At 44.4% G+C, this 22,273-nt stretch overlaps 1 protein-coding gene across 5 annotated transcripts in view; it reads right to left on the bottom strand.

The window, feature by feature from the left end:
- The window catches only part of SLC38A12 (solute carrier family 38 member 12), a 65,745-nt gene that overhangs the window by 23,122 nt on the left and 20,350 nt on the right, over positions 1-22,273 (bottom strand). For all 5 annotated transcript variants that reach the window (XM_078848689.1, XM_078848687.1, XM_073310750.2 and 2 more), the window contains 3 exons: positions 21,006-21,105; positions 20,002-20,110; positions 1,235-1,328 (listed from right to left, as the gene is read on the bottom strand). In XM_078848689.1, the coding sequence (XP_078704815.1) occupies positions 1,235-1,328; positions 20,002-20,110; positions 21,006-21,105 (303 nt within the window). The remainder of the gene's footprint in view (positions 1-1,234; positions 1,329-20,001; positions 20,111-21,005; positions 21,106-22,273) is intronic.

The following is a 22,273-nucleotide window of genomic DNA, read 5'->3' as shown; positions in this document are numbered from 1 at the left end:
TTCATGTGCTCAGGCAACAAAGGAGAGACACTGACATTTGAGATTTTCACACCATACGGGGTCAGTGTTCGTTATTTCAAACTGCTCAACATTTGAGGTTCTGCAGCTTAATCTCTCATCCACCGTGGGAGCTTCATTTCCCTAAGCAACACCACAGATAAACCTCAGCTCAGATATTCTCATCCAGCTCCCCTTGAGTACTGCTGGGGGTTTCAGATCAGGATTACAGGCCTTTGAACTTGGCTAACCAAAACTGGCCTTTACTGCGTACAGAGTGATACTGAACAGGTGAAAAAGTCCCAGAGGCTGAACTAGGGAAAGTTCTTTTTCCTTCCTGACATGGGCTGATGATAGCTATCAGTTATCGAATCTGGGTCTGGAGTAGACTGAGATAAACAATCAGAATTATAAGCCTGGGCAAAACAGTGTGCAAATATGCAAACTCTTCCTGAAATATATGCACATGGCCCAGATTCACTGCCATTAAGTCCTTGGATGACTGACAAGATTCAGGGTGGGTTCTCCATTAAATGCATCAGTGCTTCAAAGAGAAAACTAAAGTAGTCACCTCCTGCCACAATGAACTCTATCCTGATGGAATGGATTGATCCCACTTATTTCCAAGACCTGGATCCTGAAGAAATTGACCCAATGTTCAGGAGAGTCCATTGGGAGAACTGCCACACAATCCAATAGCCTTATCAAAGAGAAACATCTCTAAAATGCCCATCCTCCCCTGCCTTGACACTGGAAAATCCAAGTGTTGGTGTTTCAGTTGCGAGATGGCCAGACTGTCAACATGTATAGTACTCTGATCACAAGAAGCGGAATTTCCACACACCCCTCCAAAAAAAAAAAAGCTTCACTTTTTAGTGAGATACCATAAAAGACACACAAGGGGCTTAGGGAAGAAGGCAGAGTGCCGACTGAAAACAGCTTGTGTTAGTTACGAAGTTTCTGAGGCAGCCTACGGTGCACCAATGGCAAGCCACTTGGGATTCAGCACCATTTTAGCAAGTGTTCACTTATAAAACTCGTGTCTAAAATGAAGGTGACCCTGGCTTGAAAAAAAAAAATCAAAAATATCTACGGTTGACTCAGGTCTTTGAGAGGGCATGATGTGCAGGCCATGACAGAGTTAGTCCAACGTCTATATACAATACCCGTGATTCAGTTTCCATCAGTAGGGATAGAGGTGGAGGCTTTCTAAAACTGAAGAAGTTCATGGACTCACCTATCCATCGCATCAGGGATGTCATGATCTGCAGATATTTGGTCTTCTGGACATTAAAAAAGGTGAAAGGACCCAGTAGCAGAGTAAATGCTGCCTGGAAAGATAAAACAAACAAACAAACAAACAAACAGGAATCAGGCTAAAAATCAGAATTTTGCTAATAAGGCCAAAAAACAGTGAAATAAACTTCTTCTGGAAAGATCAGTTCAGAAACAACTTCTGTTTGGTACCAAGATTTCTTCACTAGTTTTAAAGCTGGATTGGCTGAGACACAAGGAAGGGAAAAACTAATTGCTTGATGTCAGATTATATGCCTCAGGCAGACCGAGCTCAGGATCCTCTTAGCTTCTTGATGTTTGCTATCACCTGTACAGTACGCAGTTACTGACAAATTTTAGTACAAGCTATCAGTGTAACTTTACAGAACATTAAATATTAAACCTCTTTGTCTGGGTATATTCTCAATTTAGGTCTTGGTATCTGTAGCTGTGACCAGTCTAGTTGAATTAACATTGATGGGCCTGCCTTGAGGTGTGCTAGCCTGAAAAACAGTGGAACCTGCCACGTGACAAGGGTGAACCAGCTCCAGCTAAACTAATCCTTGATGTGCTACATTTTCACTTTTACAATGAAGCATTAACAGAAAGTAACATGTGCAAACTACACCCATGAACTGAAAACTCTGAAGATAAAGAGCCTCCCAGTGCCTTTGCTGTTAAAAAACACTCCATGCAGAGTCCATGCAAAGCTACCATCAGCAAGTGCTCTTATTAGGCATCCTGCAATTTTAATCACAGCTACCAGACAGACCGCAGAGGGGTCACTAAAGGCTAACCTGGTGGACATTGCAGTACCAGGATCCACTGAATATCTGACAGCTTCCCATAGCACACTCCTAGTCACTTGGCAGAAAGCAGGACTAATTGAGAAGCCTTACATTTCCTTAGACATCACACATCCCCCTACAGCTCCTCCCCAGTGCAACAGAGAGACTAAACAAGTGACTGAGCCGTGACCTCTTATCCAATCTCAGGTTTCAGAGTAGTAGCCGTGTTAGTCTGTATTCGCAAAGAGAAAAGGAGGACTTGTGGCACCTTAGAGACTAACCAATTTATTTGAGCATAAGCTTTCGTGAGCTACAGAAAGCTCATGCTCAAATAAATTGGTTAGTCTCTAAGGTGCCACAAGGACTCCTTTTCTTTTTATCCAACCTCAGTGGCGGTGGCGGGGGGGGGGGGGGGGGAGGGAGGAAGAGGTGCCTCTTACCTAACAGACTAATTAGCCAAATCAGATAACAAGCACTTTAAGAACACACACAGAATGTCAAGGGCTTGAAAGAGTTCTGAGCACCCACTGAGCGAAGCTAATGTGGTATCCAGAGGGGTTGCTTCTACTGAGAAGGTTGGCCGAAGGAGGAAGGGAGTGATACAGGAAGAGAGCTTTGCCCACCCTTTGTTTTTGTGGGGGGGTGAGAGTGTGACAGTCAATCAAGGACTGACTCAGACTCTCATCAGTAACACGTGCAAGCAGTAGTCTACAGGACAAAGGCCCAGAAGACACCAGCACACATTGTGTCCATTTGCATGGCAACTAGTAAGATTTTTTTAAAATAAACAGAGCAATAACTACTTAACATTTACATAGCTCTTTTCATCCACACATCTCCAAGCACTTTACAAAGGAAGGTAGCACTCCACTTTACAGATGGGGAAAACTGAGTCACAAAGAGGCTATATGACTTACCCAAAGTCCCACAATGAACCCATGGAGGAGCTGGGACAGAACCCAAGTTATTTAAAGACCCGCACAACTCCAGGAAACTTTTCTAAACCCGTTCCAGAAAATATGTAATGCAACTCGAATGATTTCACAACACAAATATTGCCAGGTGGCCAAAATAAACCCAGGGTGGGGACTGGAAGTCAGGACTTTTGGGTTTTATTCCCAGCTCAGTCAATGATTTGCTGCAACACCTGGGCAAGCCACTTACCCTCTCTGCACCTTGGTCTCCCTGTTTGCAAAATAGGAATGCCGTCGGGTGTGTGGGTGAGGATTAAGGTTTAAGAAATGCTTCAAGATCCTTTGGATGAGATCACCCAGGAAGCACAAAAGATATTTCAAATATAATTGACAAGTCTTAGACAGCAAAAAGAAATATCAAGGACTTTCAGTTCTAATACAACTGAATTAAAAGGGTTATAGAAATTAGATTTTTTTCCTCTGCGCTTTTCCTTCAATCTCCTTTTTGTGTTATGCTCCCTGAATTCCCTCCATCCCCACCCAACCCGCAGCCTCCTTTCTACTGACTGCCATTCAGTCCCAAAGCAGAATGCAACCTCCAAGGGTCAGAAAGGTGGGGATATCATCATCATTAAGGATACAGAGACAGCCCAATGCACATGAGGAGAATGCAGGTGAAAGACCTGGACCAGCACCAATAAAGCAGAAGCCAAATCTACCACCACCGACATTACAGATCCATGCCCAACTAGCCTCTCTTAGAAACACACACTCAAACTGTTAACATAATCCCCCTTCAAAAGGGATGATTAGCTCATGCATTACTAATAGTTGAAACAAAGCGACAGACGAGGGATGGTGATAATTAAGGAACAGGTGTCTTGTGCAAATTAGAGCACACCAGAACCAACTGGCAGAACAGCACCTTAATCCAATGCACGGACAGACAAAGGGCCCTTAGGTAGCAAAGAGGCAGGGTTTGAAGTCTGTATCGGTCTCTGAGCACAACTGCAGCTTTAGTGCTTAAGTCGAGGATGCAGGGCCTCATTGGTGTGTCCATCTCTAGACACACTTGTAAACTGAACCTGGAGAGGAAGCAGGGAACTGAATTTTGTAACAGTTGTGGGTAAAAAGTCCTTTTGGGGTTTTCCCCTCTAACTTCTGTATGGTTACAAATTCTCCAGCTCCCAAGCAATCTTTATCTACTAAACCCATTGACAGGTTCCAGAGTAGCTGCCGTGTTAGTCTGTATCTGCAAAAATAAATAAATAAATTTGTTAGTCTCTAAGTTGCCACAAGTACGCCTTTTCTTTAAACCCATTGATCAACTTCAGAGAATAGCTTCAAACTCTCCCTCTCTCTCAAGGACTCTACTCCTCAATTTATTAGGAGTGAGATGAACACAAATCATCATGCCTGAAGGTATGGATTTCCCCCCACCCTTTTATAACAAACTATCTATTGTTCATCATAAAAGCTTGGTTTCAAGGAATGAGGTGCGAGATGAGTTCAAGAGCAGTCTAAATATTACATTACCTTCCCCATCCAACTCCCATCAATGAATCACACTGGGCTTCCAAGGATCAGTAAGAACAATGCAATGGCTTTGACGGAGATGAATCAGGTTGCGCAGATTTGAGAGCAGACCCGGTTTATAAATCAAACAGTGCTACATGCTGAATTCTCTTTAAATGAGAAGTAGACAGTAGTGGATGGAATTAAATAGCAAAAATCAACCCCCCAGAACCCCGCAAGTTCCGTGAGATTTGAAACAGGACAGGTAATGGCCACCAGTTCCAAACCAGAAGCTCTTCCATTTAGCTCGTAAAGGAGGATCAAGAGATCAGTTTTAGTCCAGTAACTGGGCCCATCCTGACTAGTTCAGAATTGGAGAGCTGAAGAGACAGACCAGTCTTTTCAAAGATGTTTCAGATACAAGGCCTTGCAGCTGATTGGAAAGGTGTGTGTAGGAGAGGAGGAGATAAATATGAATACATAAGCCAAGATTTTCAAAACTGGGTGTTCAAAAATAAACATGCCGCACTGCCCCATCCCACCCCACAAAATAAAGATTTAAGTACCTAATAAGTAGGCTGTGGTGTTTCTCTCGGGGACGGGAGAAGTCAGCCATATTTTCATTCCAAGGATTTTTCAAATCATTGTGTCTTCATCACAAGCTGCCAAGTTCACACTGATCCAGCTTCTCCTCCCCAAGTAGTTAATTAACTCCATAACTGCCGTTATCCCATTACCTTCTTCCTGAAGGAAAGGTGAGCCTAGACTGGCATCTAGGACACAAGCCACCTCAACTGCCAACAACATTTTCTAGGCTCAGCTCTCTCTCTAAAGTGAGCTGTTTTACAAACCTTGACTCATTACACGCAACAGTTAACAAAGCCTAAATCTGTCCAGAAAAACAGCATCAGTTACCCTCATGGAATTCAAACGGCACTACACGTTACACACCAAGGAAGAACTCTTGCATTTTCCAGTTCAACTCCCCTGCTTTCTATCTTAGAAATATCTAAGGCCTCTATCACCTTGGCTACTAAATTTTATCAAAATAACCTGAGGCAGAAGGAACAGACAAATCTTTAACTGAAGTGGATTATTGTACTCTGGTGGTTTACAACTACAGACAACGAATGGAGGCTCATTCAGTTCAACACGAACAAGGAAGAAGAGACATCAGCCTTTCGGCTAAGATAAAGTGCTGTGTCTAAGAGCAACTACATCCCCTAAGGGTGTGGGAGAAGAGAATCCTTACCATGCACTTGCAAGGGATTGGCTCACTTATCGGAGGGGGTCATTCCCTAATCTCTCTCCTCCAACCCCGTCCAATACAAAAGAAAAATTAAAAAATATATCCGGGCCTGTTGAAGTCATGCAGAAAGTCAGGCACAAAAAAATGAAAGCCTCTTCTCCTTGCAAACTCCTGTTTGTGTTGCCAGCATGACCCAGTACATAACTAGATGGCAATGAGTTTGCGGCTTTTACTGAAGATTATGTTTCCAGTCAGAGAAAATTAGAAGTTTGCTAGCACAGAAGTGAAGACAACAGCTTGTCTCTCTGAATTATGCTCTACCCTGCAGGCCAGCGAACTCAATAGTTGGGCAGTTCTTGAAGTGTTAGGAGGCCTCCCCCCCCATGCCAGCTTTTATTTCTGGCTATAACACTGCCAAGGTTTGGGAGGTTACAAAAAACAAACAGGAATCCAGCTGTCAGTGGCTTCCCAGCCTCTCCCTCTGTCAGCTCTTAATACTTCAAAATGAAAGACAGGCCTGTTGACTTGGAGCCTTCTTGCTGCAGGGACCAAGATGGGATTTGCTGTTATTGCCAGAAACGCACACAGCGACTGAAAAAGAAATACAGTCTTTGTATTGAAATTTGCATGCCAGGTAAGAAGTAGACAAGCCACTTACGATAAGGTTAGGCTTACAAAGAAAGATCACAAGAAGGTACGGGTAAGTACTAATGTGGTTATGTAAACTGGATGGCTGTAGTGCCTTGGTCAACATCCACTTGTGACGATCAGCTGAGATGCTCCAAAAGAATGTTTCCAGGTATTAGACATATTGATCAAGAATCGAACCAGTGTAGAAGGTGCCTTACACCAGAGTCAAAGGGTTATGCTGGCCAAACAGGCTCTTTATTGGATCTGGAGGGCGAGTACGTCATCATAGAATATCAGGGTTGGAAGGGACCCCAGAAGGTCATCTAGTCCAACCCCCTGCTCAAAGCAGGACCAATTCCCAGTTAAAACATCCCAGCCAGGGCTTTGTCAAGCCTGACCTTAAAAACCTCTAAGGAAGGAGATTCCACCACCTCCCTAGGTAACGCATTCCAGTGTTTCACCACCCTCCTAGTGAAAAAGTTTTTCCTAATATCCAATCTAAACCTCCCCCACTGCAACTTGAGACCATTACTCCTTGTTCTGTCATCTGCTACCATTGAGAACAGTCTAGAGCCATCCTCTTGGCTCAAGTCCTCAGTGCTCAGAATAAGCAGGCCGCACTTTATTGAATTCGGCTCTTCTCTCTCAGCTTTTTCTATAGCAATGGGTCTCAGGGACTAGAACTAGCACCACAGACTCTGCAGGTAAACGTCTGTTGTGCTGAGAGCGTGAATGCACACGCCTGCCACAGGACACTGATGAAAACAAGTTTCATTCACAACTGCCATCGGAACTTGCGTAGTTGCCTTCAAGATCTAATCTGCAGAAAAAGCATCCACAATGTTTAGCATTTATTGAGAATTAAACTACTGTATCTTTTTGATTCAGAGCCTGGAGGATCCCCAAATTCCGAGCAATGTTTGCTTAATCTGAGAACTAACCCCACAACCCCTGCCCTCTAAAACTTGAGCCAAAGCAACAGCCAATCCCAAATCAAATCTTTGCTCTGAAGCTCCTGGTTCTGACTAGTGGTAGAAGTGCAGACATCTCACATGCAAGGTTGTTCTCATGGTAATTTTCGCCCAGTGTCTCAGACATCGGTGACTGCACATCACAAGTTCCAAGCAGCCCTTTTCTTCCCACTGAAAGGGGTGAGGGGATACAAATAAACTCTCTAAACATGGAGAAATCTGACATTTACAAGCATAAGGACTTGAGATTTAGATCAGCTGGATCACTCTTTGGTAGACTGCGTTGCCTCGGCAGGCTAAACTGGACGCTTTACAGACGCTGCAAGGCTGTGGATACGGAACGTTCCCATAGCAGAGCAGAAGTTAACAAAGACAAGTCCAACTGTGACACCTCCGAGAGGAAACTGGTCCCTATTAAGATTAGTTGTTTAGAAAGAGAAGCAAAGAGTCTCCTTGAACAGAGCAGAAAAAGCAGTCACTTAATAGCTGGTGTCAGATGAGTAGTAATTCTGATGCCAGCTCTGCCTGGGCAAGATGTCCCTGAGCTCATCAAGCTACTCCTGCAGCCTAGGTGAATGCTGGAAGCGATGGAGACAAATGTACCACAGCTAAGAACGGCCTCTGACAGCCAGCTGGCCTAGCAGAAACACCTGATGAGCTCTGTGACATCTGGCCTGCTCAGGAACCAGGGCCCTGCTGCAAGACGTGAGGGCTGTGTAAGAGCCCCAGCTCTGGCTCCTGCCTGCATCAGGTTCTCTCCTACAGATGACATTTAGAGAACAGGGGAAGAGGAACTTGAGTTTTAACACTGATGACACAGGCAGAAATATGTGATTTCATCCTCTGATCTAGGGCCTGATCCAAAGACTTCTGAAGTCGACAGGAGGAGTCTTTCCACTGATTTCAGGGGGCTTTGGATCAGGCCTTTGGCGAGCATAAGGACACTTCTGGAGCCAGTCAGAATGGTTTAAGGCACACTTCTGCCTGAAAGAACTTACCAGGTTTTAGGCTCCTCACAACATGATGTTTCTGTTCATTGTCGCTGAGGCTAGAACAGTCCAGAGTGTTTAGCCACTAAAAATGTTACCACTAGTGACTTAAACACACCCATTTGCAGCCTACGTAACTGCCAAAACAGTGCCACCACTCCACTGTGGCACCCACCACCCTAATCACCACCCCAGCAGCCTCAGCCGGTCACACCACAGGTTGCAACACTTATAAGGACCAAGCTGCTACAGATTTCAAGAAGAGAGGCTTTGTGGGGCTCACTTCCTTGCAGTGCCCCCTTTCAGACCTCCTTCCAAGCCTCCTCTGCTGTCCCCCCTCGTGACAGAGGACACACTCGTCCCTCCTGCGTGATTTCAGCTCTCCAGCTAAAGTGCCATCTGGCACTTTACTTAGGGCTGTGTTCCAAGTTTCATCCTCTACCATCTATGGTAAGATATAATATATGGAAAAGGAGACTGATTGTTCATACAAGATTCCCTCGAGACCCTTTATAAAAGCTTAAAGATGAAAGATGAAAAGACAGAGCCCCCCAGCGGCTGGCATGTGGACCATGGCTGCTGCTGTGCTGACAGGCAGGAAGTTATCAGGAGGCAGGTAATTATTGACTCTCATTTAAATTGGTTAAAATCATTACCCAGCAGCAGAAATGGGATTGCTCGAAGAGGCTGAGAGGGTTTTGAACCTCTTCTTCCCCCCTCTGAGCAGTAATGAAGTTCCATGGAACAATGCTGCCTCCGTTAGACACTGCATGAGGAATACTTATGGATAAAGTGTAACTGGCCTCATTTCTACCCCCTAGAGTAAAGGAGAGCTACTTTGTCACAGACTTCTGCTGCCAAAGTATTGCTGGTAATTAACATGCAACTCTCAGGATACACCAGGGGAGTTTTTACAGTCATAACTCATAGGGAACATATTGCCTGTACAAAGAGCAATCTTCACAGCTGGCATTCTCCTTCGATATACAGGATCTACACAACATGGCTGGGTCGGAGGTTGAATATTCATCTAGAGCCAGAGCTACAGCTGGCAAAAGCTGGGATAGCTGCACTGAAGTAAGGGGAGCTATGCCTACTACGCCAACTGTGGACATAGCCCCTAGTGACCTGAGGAATACATAGTGGTGGCATTACTGCCTCATGGCTGGTCAGTGGCCTACATTAAATGCATCTGTTTGTTTAAATCCAGTTCCAAGTGGACAAGTGTCCACCCCATGAAAAACACTATCACAAGTCTTGACCTCGTTGGAGGTCTCAGAGAGACTAAGGACTGAATGGACCAGAGAGACTGAACCTCCTCTGTGGCCCCTAGTTACAGCCCCTCTGCATCAAGGCCACAGCACATTGAAACGGCAGCGGAGTGAAGTTGGCATGGTGCTGTTCTGGCCGTACCTTTGATGTGGATAAAGAGAGGGCTGTCAGAATCCTGAGCTAGCACATTTCAGTGAGAGCCAAGTTCACTTACTCTCCCCTCAAGCCCTCAAAACACCCAACACCCCCTCGCAAAACCAATCACTCAATTCCCTCCCCCTCCTAAATTAAACAATCCAAACACGGCGAAGTGTTTTCAAAAAGTCCTCCTATGCAAAGATTGCAGTCCCTGGCACACACAGCCAGGATTGGAGCCAGCAGCAAGCTTGCATTCTCTGGTGTAAATATGCTTCCATAGTCATTTTTCATAAGAGAAAGATGGAGATTGGCAATCTCCCGAGGTGACTGCCATCTAATTCTTCATCGATGGAGTATTTATGGTACAGTCATCTGCAGTGTCTTGTAGTCACTTTAGCGCCACCTTGACCCCTGACCTCCCATACTCTGCATCGTCTAATTGCATCCGAATCGAGAGGGAGGGGAGCAAAGAAGCTGATCGCAGTAGGAGAGCGGAGTTTGAAAGTGGAACATCAGGGGCGTGATACATGGCAGCCCCGCAGAGCGAAGTTACAGAGGTGGGCCTGGCTGTGCCCTCCACAGACTGACCTCAAAATGGATCCGAAATAGAACAGGAACCTTCCTGACACTGAGCAGCCTTGAGGATTTTTTGCAACATTAGCGAGCAGGGCTATAAACAGATTAATGAGCTTCATCTAATAAAGTGTGAGCGCACAGTCATTACTACCCCCCCGACAGACACTGCCCTACATCTATGCAGATAGTGGAGTACTGGCAGCTAACACGATCTTTCTATTTAATATAAACCCCCCTCAGGTTAGGTAGTGTTAAGGTGGGAGAAACAGATAGGCTGCGTGGCATATAGGCATGGAATACCCGCAAGCATGCCTCTCCATGAGCTGTTCAGTGCTAAGGGCTACCTGGGGAATTTACTCATTCTGAGCCTTCCTCTTCCCCTACCTTGTCTAGTGCACACTACACAGACTGGTGCAATAAACCCTCTGGATCACTTCAGGGATAATTTCTGCCCAGAAAGGTGACACCGATCACAGTTTGCCATAGGACAAATCTGGCCAGTCTTGGGTTATCTGTATTTATGGTAGTGCCTATAATTTTGTCATCAGCAGCTGCTGGTTTGGTCTAAAGATCACAGCTTTGGTCAAGATAACAACCAATATTTCACCAAACAAAAGCAACAGCTCACAGGATCATAGAACTGTAGGGCTGGAAGGGACCTTGAGAGTCATCTAGTCGAGCCACAGCACTGAGGCAAGTCACAACCATCTTCAGAGCACCTCCCTGACCAGTGCTCCCAAAGGGCTGGATAGATGTCCCTCCCTTGCTGGTTGGCTGGAGGTGGCTGAGGGAAGGACTCGTTATTAAAGCCCTTTGTTAGGAGAGCTCTGGAAAAAGTTCAGTGTCAGGATGAGTGACAGTGTAATCTAGGCTTCGTTTAAGAAGAAAAACCACTTCTCATTGTGAAGCGAACAGACAGCTCTTTGCAAAAAACATGTTTCAGTCCCCTGCACTATCGATTTCTCTGTAATAAGAGACAAGCTAATCCTTTAAAGCCAGTCACTTCAATCCACGTCCTTGCAGTTTCTTGGAGTTCTTCCACTGTGTACCAAAGGATCAGTCTCCTTCCCTGAGTCCTGGCATCAGGGTACATTCGCCTTCCATCTGATATTCCCCTTGTCCTAAGGGAAGGGAGGTTCAAAGGAAGCTAGCAAATCCAATACCAAAAACTGAACTTTAGAGCTAGGGATACTGACATGACAAGTCTACATCCCCCTTGTGAAACGCTGCACAGATCTCAGCCACTGTGTGAGCCAAATCAATTACAAACCAAGTCTCGCTCACAGAGGCTAGGCATTAACCAAAGTTTTTTTTTTTTTGTTTGGGAAACGTTGAGGGGAAAAAAGCCTTGTGACGCTGCCAGGTGATCTGTCAAAGACGCATGATGAGCAGGCAATAAACTGCAACAGAGACAGAAATTAATGACAAGACCGAGGGAAGAATGGCCAAGAAACGAGGGGTGAATTCAACCTTAATTAGCTCCATGACAAAAAGCGGAGAACTGCTTTCATTTCCCAGACACCATTTATTTTGGTGGAACTCGGCTCCCAGGTTTTGCAGCAGCAGCTTCAGGGCAAACTGACCTCACTTTAAAAAGTTGATGAGATGGAGACAGGAATGAGACTCCGAAACCAGCCCCTCGGACTGGGTTTTTAGTCCAACAGTGCTGCATTATCGAGGCATCTGTGGCAAAAGTTAGTGCACTGATTAGTTACACTTAAAGCAGGACTTCAATCGTTCTGTTTCTCACATACCCGCATACGCTGCAGTACTCCAGAAGATGACGTTGCAGTGTTCTGGATCACTAATGTAGGTTCTTCCTGCCTTCCAGTACTGTAATTGCCCACAGGAGTAATAGCTACCATTCTTTTACACTGACAGTCATTTGTTTTTATTTCCACATTCATTTTGCAATAAAAAGCACTGGAGTGTTTGTAGTTAGGAACAACATGCTCTAGCGCTGGCGAGAGAATCTTGCTAGGACACATCCCTTCTGAGAAGACAGCACAGGAGGCTCTGTACTCTGCTGTAACCCTGCTTTGGAATGTCACTACAGAACACTGCTGTGTGCGTGTTCTAGGTGATTGCTGTAAGCAAACAGGCATGCTGGCTTCACATCAGCACAATAAACTTCCCCCAAACAGTTGTCCTCATGAGCCCTCTCTGCAGGCTTAGGCTTAGCACACCCAGTAGTGGACTCATACCAGGTGATGATGTAGGAGGTCAACCCTCCCCTCCCACGTGTTCTCACTTTCTGGCTCTGAAAGTCTCTAGGCCACTCCTGGCACAGAGTCCTGCAAGAATAGATACCCGAGACAGCAGCTATGATCTACTGATTGCTGGACGTGACTGCTGTGGGGCACAGTGGTGAAAGGTGGCAGAACACAGGGAAAGTCTTCTCAGCTGCAGAAGGGAACACTCAGAACAAGAGCATGTCTCTCCTCGGAAGATGCATTCAATTCAAAGCACCACCTTTCAACTCAAGGACTGTTTCCAGTACCAATGGACTTGGGGAGAAGAGTTAGATCAGCAGCTCATGCTGGGACAGCATTGCTACTAACCACTTACATCATATAAAGCTAGTGAGATCTGTACATGAGGACACCTCCACCATGGATGGACACCCCTGCTCCCTCCCCCATCTAGAAAACTCAAAAAATGTGTGCGCCCCTGCCCTGAATTTTTGCATAGCATTTTTGGGTGCTGCTGAACAGCTGACACGCTCCACCACACAACTGGCTGCACTTCAGCTCCACCGCGTGGTGAAGTGATCCTTTATATATAGTTGTAAGGCAATTTGAGATCCTTTCGGCTCAAAAGGGTTTGTGCTAAGTGTAAGCTCTTGAGAGCCAGCTGGGGCTGCAGCTTTGAAAACCTCTCTGGAAAGGCTTCATCCACCCAGGGTTGTATGCAGCACAGGGGCCATTTGGGTTAAATAGTGGTCCCGGCCACCCCAATTGGTATTAGCATGCGAGGAAGGCAGGCTGTGGACTCAGGTGCTCGCATGTGGAAGAGTTTTGGCTTAATGGGGGATGCCCTTCACTAAAAGCCTCTCAACAGGGAGACTGCACATTGCTTCTTAACAGTAGAACCTACAGAAAGACAGGTATGACAAGGGGCCAAGCCCTACAGGGGGGTGAGTGAGTGAGGGCACACAAACTAACAGAGACATGGGTCTCTAGTGAGAAATCAAGGCACCTCTATACCCAGATGAGAGGACAGATTCCCAAATGCAACCTTATACCCACAGAGGCAGACATGAGGTTACAGTCACAGCTGGGGGGGAGGGGATGGGGGGAATGCCAAGAGGGCAGCTCTAGAGCCAGAGAAGGGGTAACAGGGAGACGAAGAGACAAGAGAAAAATAGCCCTACAGATTGCAATCAAAGAGAACCCAAGCAGGAAGTACCATGCTGAGACAAGAGAAGAGGGGAAAATGCATCTACATAAAATGTACTAATTCAGCCTTACCCCTTTCAGGTTAAATTCTGCATCTAACAAGAGGATATTTGTTCCCCTTGATTATCTTCCCCACCCTTCTGCACCAGCCTCTCTCAGTTTCAGACAGACCCTGCTCTGGTTGCTCATTATTCTAATCAGAATGTCAGGCTGGGGTGACATTGTCCCTTCCTGAAGAGAGATGGTGAGTGCCTGAGAGCCCGCTCATTTTATTCACCGCACAAGCACATTTCCAACTGGGATAATCTCCATTAAACCATCTGTGCTCCCCTCTTCACTTGGCCGGCACCCGCTGGGCTGCCTGCGATACTGCAGCATCTGTGAACCTGTAAAAGTGGATGCCATGTACCTTTCCCAATCAGCTAAAAACCAGCACATCCTCCCATGGAACAGCTATACCGGACATCCTTAAACACCGCAATGCCAGGCTAGGGAGAGGATCTTTTGAAGCGCCTTCCTCCAAAATGGCATTTGCTTCCCCCATTTGGGAGTTTTAGTCTGTTATGGGAAGAAACTGGGCTCCTGAGTTACCAGGAAGGGAGGGCTGATGGAAGAGAGGAAGCTAAAGCATTTCCGTCCGCCCCAGTGCAGAACTGAGGCAACATTTGCCACGGTCATGTTTGATCAGAATCTCCAGATGGCTGGCGATTCCCACCGATTTAACCTCTTATTTCTTTCTTTCATGAGTATTAATCAGCCAGCTTTTCTCTAGCAACAATATCATTATTTCACCATATCACTAAGGAAGGGTAACTTCAGGACTGTAACAAGAAATAGGTATGAGTCCAATGCAGAGACGGTTAAAGCTTAAACCACTGTCCCTTCCTCCGGTCCACACAGAAGACATTTGGCTGGCCTTAAGGGAAGTGTTATAAAAGGAATTGCAGCAGGGCTCGATGACCCTAAATCTGCACTATGAAACACACACAACAGCAGAGACTCAGATTACCTCCTTTTACAGCTCATTCCAGGCTGCCCTTAAAAATGGGCATAGAACAGCCAAATGACCCAGAAATCATTCTGGCTGCAGAAGACGCCACTGTGCTGTGACTAACTGGTTTGAAGGGAAGAACAAAAGTTACCAATTTGCTTTAACTGCAATCAGCATTTGCCATCTACAGGACATGGAGCCCATGCCTCCCTTACCAGCCGATTCACCCTGCAAGCTGCACCGAGTGCACTCATGCTGTGCCTTTCATAACCCCAGCTTCCAAACCCATCCAGGCCTCCCAAATGTCCAACTTAAGGAGGCAAATGCAAGCATCGAGTAACAGGACAGGAAGGAGGGAGTACAACTGAATAAAATCAACACTTTCCATGACCTGTTTATATCACAAGCCACCCATATTTTGGGACACAATTTACGACCAACAACACTCAGTTCGTGGAGGATGAAGGTTATGTGGGCCCAGCAGGCTACGTGTCGTCCCTGCAGCCACACATAGGTGTGCTAGATTCTGTAGCAGTAATAAAAATACTGCACAGGCACGCAAATCTCCAGAGAGGGACTTAATCAGTCTAAACAGTCTCATTATGTACACAGTGCTCAACATCCACTCCCAAAAAGCAGGAACGGAACCCATTTCTGGAGGAGTTTTGGGACATTAAACCATGAAATAGGATTTTATGTCCATCATTTTCTCCTCCCTTTCCCCAGCCTAAAGATTCGGTGCTTGAAACAGTTATTACTGCAACTGAGAAAAAGGGAAGGGAAAAACAGAGTCCTTGGGAGAGAGGCAGGACTGATCTTCTGCTGACAGGTGGCATTTGAGGTGAAAAATGCCCAATTGGTATGATTCTTGCAGTTGCCACAGATTCTGCAGAAAACATTACATTTACCATTTAGCCTGGAAAAAATGGAAGTAAAAACGTTGCCAGTAATTTGCTGGCTGCACACACACAGAAAAAGGTGGGAGCTGAAGGGGGATTCATTCTTACTGAGGGTAGGGAGCAGAGTGCTGGCTACGGTGGGACCTTGGCTGGATTGCGCTGACCTGCTTAGACTCCCTCAGAGCTGAGCCTGCAGCTCGGCCACTGGGAACAGCCAGGAAAGATGAGGAAACTAGAGACAAGAGCTCAGGAGACAGAGCCTGATGCTCCCAAAGAGCAGTGCTGGTTTCTTTGGAGGACAGTGTGCCTTTCCTTCTAAGTTCTCGTGTTGTCTTTTTCCTCCTTCCCATACTGGGATTTAGTATGCAGGAAAAGCTCCTTGTTTCAGCTGCCTGATTCAGAACCCATTCACAAGAGGGAGAGTTAAGACTCCAGAACAAAAGGGCCCTAGCCTATAGGGACATTTCTCATGCTACGGAGGAGAAGGTCCCATTTGTTTATGTTCTTGAGAGGTTTATTCCCCTTCTCCACTTCTAAATGGCTTGTTTCTTCCTTTGCATGGCTAGGCTCTGGCTACCCTGCTGGTCCTAGAGGATCCACTTCTGTACACAAACATGACAGTTTAAGGTGACAGTTATTCCGTGCTGAATGTAAAGTGTTGTGGTAGAGAGACATGTACACACACACGGATTCTGAATTAGGAAACCGCTCTGCCAAATTTTGATCTCTGAAGTATAAAACATTTCACATGACTGCTGATCTCAAGTTTTAGTTTTGTACTACATGCAATATTCCAATTAAGCTTGGGGGGGAAAAAACACTTCAGGCAATAGGCCTCTCAAAGCACCATCATGTTTTGAGAAGGAAAAGCTTGACTGCACTGCAACCTGCTCCATGGAAAAATAAGTGACTAGGAAAGAGTTTGAAACAATGCAACAAGAGACAAGAATAGCAGTCCTTTTTCATTTAGTGGAAGCATTTGCATCCGAGAACGTGTCATTCAGTACTTTGGTCTACCCAATTCTGCATTACCGTTTGGCCACAAAGCCTACTTTCCTACAGCACAAATTTCAGACTGTTCATGCTACTTTACTGAAGGTTGTTGTGGTTTTGAACAAGTTATCCTTTCATCCCTGGAATTTTTCAAAGTGAAATTCCAACAAAACAGGGTGGATAAAAATCATTGATTTTTAAAAATAAATAAATAAAAATCTGATTTTTTTTTTATTTACATCGGATTTTTTTGATAAAATGCTTTTTGAGGAAAAAACCAATCTAAAGATAGCTTTAATTAAGAAACATTATAGCTCAAAGATATCTCATCATGGAATAGGTATTATAAATTCTAATTCTTTCATGGAATGTTTAAGAAAAGTTTTGTAAAGGAGTTCCAGTAGTTCATGGATTAGTGACCCAATCTTATGGGATTCCACTGGCTTCTGTATAGATTATTTGGGTTAATTTTTCTATCTATCCAATGGGACACAGTGCTTAGTCTAGAAGATACCATCAGAGATGCTTCGTTTTGCAGTTCTCAAACTGAATGCGTCTCCCCAGCGGTAACATGCTTGTTAACAGCAAAAATGTTTTTAAATAAATAAATATATAGAGATGAGAAATAACAGACCGCAACTCTATTGTCCCTCTGCAAATTTGTGTACACAGAGTCAATCCCTTACCTCTCTCTAAAAGTGCAAAGTTTCAAAAAGTTCAATGAATAGAAGATTTGTTGGGGGGGGGGGGGAGGAGGAGGAGGAGAAGAAGAAGAATAGATCTGGACAAGGAGAAGTCTGGAGATAAATGTGAGAAGCGAGGGATATATGCTTTTTTGTTAAACTATATGTTTGCTGTTGAAGAAAAAAATCCAGAATACTTAATGTTGTTGTTTTAGTTAAATAAAACAATTTAAATGTCTGCCTGGTGATGTTCTCCTCCTAATACAGCAAGGCAAGAAAATCCTCCAAATATTAATGATTAACCTGTTGAATTGGAGATCCTTCACCTCCCAATGACTTCATAAATATCTGCCTCAATTACCTTTGGTAAATAAAATAACCAATCACTCATTTTCTGATAGAGCTGTAAAACTAATCTGAAAAGTTTTCAAAATAAATCAGTGTTTAAAAATGTATATGTGTACCTTCTAAAAATGAATCCTACATCTATCTCAGAGTCGTGAAGAATATGTAGTAAGCTTGTAACAACCAACAAGAATGCATTTTTATTTAGAAAACCATGATTAAATAGAGTTTTCCTGATTAGTGATTTAAATCAATTTGATTTAAATCAAATCCACCCTGCAACAAAGCTAAAAAGGGAGAAGAAAACTTGTGTTTTATCAGGCCTGTACTAAAGCATTTCTAGCTCCTTACAAAGTAACATCTGATTGACACTGGGCTGTTATAATGCATATTGCTATAATTTAATGATATCCTGTAAAATTTGCCACTTTGCAACACGAAGGAAAGACACCTTTTTTTCCATGGACAAATATAACACAGACCTACCCACTGGTCACCTGTTGTCTACAAGTTATAACAGAACAATGAAAAAGGTTCATCAGCACCAAAGTCGGTTTAACTTTTAAACTCCCTTCAGAGCTGTGCCATATGAAGAATAGTTCTCCTGACCTTGACAACAACAACACTTCTTGCAGCGGATCTCCATGTGCTTCATAGACAGCTAAGTGTCAACACTCTTGGAGCTTTGTTAACATTATCCTCCTTTTACAGAGGGGTAAATTAAGACAGAGCTTAGGTGACTTGCTCAAGGTCAAGCAGCAATTCAACTGCAGAGCTGGGAATAGGAGTCTGGATTTGTCCTCTTAGACATACAATGTTGCCCATATGCTTATCTAGTGGGAAATGGTAGAGCTGTTAGTGAAGATGTAACTGAGCTCAAAAGTTGCACTGACAGTTTGGAGCTTTTCTGTATGTTCAGCCCATCACTGGAGCAATTCCATTTATTACCTAACCATATCTCATAGCATCACATAGCCTTGTTCCCACTGAAGGCAAGTGGAGAAAAGCACTGAAACCTTTTTCTTGATTACTCAGAAGAGAAAGGGTTAATCACTGCCACAGACATTAGAGGATAAAGTAACCTTCAAAGCTAAACAAAGACAAGCCGGGGGAATAAAGTTCATGAAAGTTGCCCACAGAGACAGCAGCAAGTAACGCTTTTGTTTGTTTGGGTTTTTTTAATTTTTCAATTATCTTTATGAGTTATAGGTGTAATATCTGGGAGACACAGTTAGTAATTAATGCATTTCTGCCTTTCCTGACAAGTGCCTTCTGTTCGGTCAAAGAGTTATTGAAATTCAGAGAGAAAATCCTCAATCATGTAGGTTTTCAAAGAAATAGGCCAAGATGCAATTTAATAAAGCAATAATATTTCTTTTAAATAATTAACCAGGCTGTGACATTTACTAATATTCCTGAGATCTAGCTCCTGTTCCAGTGTTATTATTGCAATAGTGAGGAGTGCTCAGGCATGTGATCCAGCCACCACACTCTCCTTAGGATGGCAACTGAAAGCATTGCTTACATTTACTCCTGCCCCTGGGTTTACCTGCTGGCACTGATGATCTGATGCATCCTTCCTCCCTCTCTTTTCCATACTGGTTTCTATTTGAACCCCCAGCTAAAGTTCCAGCAGGTCTGAGATTCAGGCTGCTTTTACTTTCAAAGCTATTAAAGCTCTTCACCTCCTCCTCCCCACTTCTTACCCCAGACAATGGTTTCTGTCTTCGTGTTTAACTCCTACTGAAGTCAAAGAGAGTTTGATTCTGCCATGCAACAGAGCCACAACAATTTGATACTGCAGTGATGGGCTACAAAATCCTAAACTAGCCAGCCATGCTACTGAAATGGTACAACAACAGAAACAGAACAATGTATGGTGACATGTTCCCCCTCAAAAAGCAGAAGTTTGTATAAAACTACAATATTTCACACACAGAAGATTTTAAAGACACACAAAAGTTGTTGCAATATAGGAACAGATCTAACACTCATATACAGCTTTGCATTAAACTTTAAGACCTCTATATAAAGTCAGAATCACTTCACCAAGCACTGAAGTGCAGCCACTTCTGGATTGCAACAGCTGTTTAAACAGTACTGAGATAGACAGCATGCAGGACGGAAAGTGAAGAATACTGTATACTAAAGAGAATGCAGGGGAAATTTCGCTTAGCACAATGTGGTTAGCCAAACTATAATGTAGTCAGGCTATCAAGCCTGCAGTTAGAGCTTTCAGCAAATCAGACAGGGCTGAAGTCAGAATTCCATACCTTGGCTGTTCATCTGAACACATTATGCCATAGAAACCTGTGTACATCATTTCAGACCAAATATGATATACGGACCACACCAGTCATCCAGTTCTGAGCACTCACCAGATAGAGTCTGTAAGCATCAATCCGCCTGATTGGCCCCCAGCACTTGTCTGTATCGTTATACTTCATGCCATCTCCAACACCGCAGGAGTGATTGCCAGTTACGCGACTGAGAATGCAGTCAGGGGGAGGGGGAAGAGAGAGAAACAAAAGCAAAACAGTAATTAACATCCCTCTGAATACACTAATTGCGTCTTCCTCTCTCCTCCAGAGAAAGAGAATGGGGCATGGTGGAGACAGAGACATGCAGAGACTTTCCCCTGATCTTGCTGCTTTATCACAGGCCCCAGAAAACATAAATCACTCTGAATTATGTAACCATAGATAGATTCTTGGGCTCTTCACAATTATTTGAAAATGCAGGTGATGGGACTAGATGGTTGAAGTTACTAATAGTGGGATATAGAGACTTGCACCTCTAGGACACTATTTCAAATTGAGCCCAGAGCGAACTTGAACAAATGTCATTCTTCTCTGATAGTTACTGTTACTTATGAGGAAGGAACTGGTCTCAGTCTAATTCTTAATGGACACCTATCCATATCACAAAAGGACTCAAATCTCAGCCTAGATGGCCACCTCAACCGACAGGTCAAGAACTTATTAAGGATCACTCCTGGGAATGGTCCTTCAATAACAAGGAAACACAATCATGAGTTCACACTGCTGCAGCCACTGCTGCATTAACCACGTGGGTAAGTAGGACTTAGGTCTGGCCCCAAAGTTGAATCTAAGTCAGGTCACGTGACTCTCCAGTCAATTAATGCCAGCTTAGCCGTCTCCAGTAAAGGAGGCGTCCAACCTCACTACCCCATCTGTAAACACCGATGACCTGTTCTTGGGTCATCTCCCTCTCTGGCTTCCAGAAGTCAACGGCAAAACCAGGTCCACTGAATATTCGTTAGCCCTCCATTGCAGAAGCACCCAAATGCAAAAGGATCTGTTCCATCCTCTGTTGTCAGTGCACTAGATTCCTGGGCTTACAAAGAACTGCCATCACTCACCAGGTCACCTGCATGAGCGAGACTGGCACAGCAGCTGCGTAGATCGCTAGGTCCCCATAGAGGTAGACGATTATACAGAAGTAAAACAAGTTGACCCCCACTGTAAGAAAAGGAAACGCATTAATAGGAGGGCTAGGGCCAGGTGGGTCCTTGAACTCTGCTCCTAAAGGAGTCAGTGGTTCACATCACCTCCTTGCCAGGGGGTTTTATTATTATTTTATTTCCTCCATCAATTTATGTATTTATTTGGTGATAAATTGCATGCAGGTGAGAGGTGCCAAGCTAGCTGCATTGGAGGCTGGAATCTTCTGCCCACAGGAGATGTACAGCATAGGCAGAAGTAATACAAGCTTCCTCCCAAAGCCCTGTCAAGAATCAAAGTTTACCTCTGACTCATTAAATCCCTGGCCTCTTCACTAATATGGCCCACAAGGGAGAACAGTGACAATTGTGATGATGGCTCTGGTGCCATGGACATCCGCTTGCTAGAAAGTGGACTGAGTACAGCCAACTCCTTTCACATAAGCTACATGTCAGGTGGTGAAGGCCCTCTGACATGGGACAGATATAAGCCAGCAACCTGAAGGTAAAAGGTGCCCTATTCAGGTAAGAACATGCAAGCCCATTCAGTTCTCTCTTCATTCTCCCTCACTCTTTAAATAAACTTATTCACTAGTGCCAGTGGCACAATTCCTGTGTGGAAATTGTCTCACTTGAAAATGAGACGTGCCAAGGGACTGGTGAAGTTGAAATGCATTGAGTCACACCCCTGGGATGCAACACAGCATTGAGGTAGTTTAAAGAAGACTGAAGGCATGGAATACTCTGAATACCTACTCATTGCAGAATGGTCCTTTAGCATTGCCCCGACTTGAAGCTCTACACCTACGAAGCTCCTGAACTCCTCAAGAGCTTAGCCATGAGGTTTTAGTCATGCAGAGCTCCCAAGTTCTGCAGGGCTGAAGCTAAGCTTCTTTGGAAGGCTCCTGACGAGTTTATAAACTTTGAGCTTAGTTTCAACCCTGTGGAGCGTGAAAACTAATTCTGCAGCACTTTTGATGTTAAATCTGAGTTTTACAAAAGTTTCACACATTCTCCCCTGCTCACAAAGCCCTTCATCACAACCAGCTTTTACCCGTTCTGCATTCAGCCGGAAGGAGGAAGATGAAATAGAGAACCTCTGCAACAAAGCTAGTTTTATGCACAAAAAAATCTTAATGGGGCACAAACAAGAAACTCTGCTGTCGTGAGCTGAAGCCAATGAGGAT

Source organism: Lepidochelys kempii, chromosome 14 (genome assembly GCF_965140285.1).
Source record: "Lepidochelys kempii isolate rLepKem1 chromosome 14, rLepKem1.hap1, whole genome shotgun sequence".
Classification (NCBI taxonomy): domain Eukaryota; kingdom Metazoa; phylum Chordata; order Testudines; family Cheloniidae; genus Lepidochelys; species Lepidochelys kempii.
The sequence above is the reverse complement of the archived record's forward strand: the minus strand, read 5'-3'. Positions and strand labels throughout refer to the sequence as shown.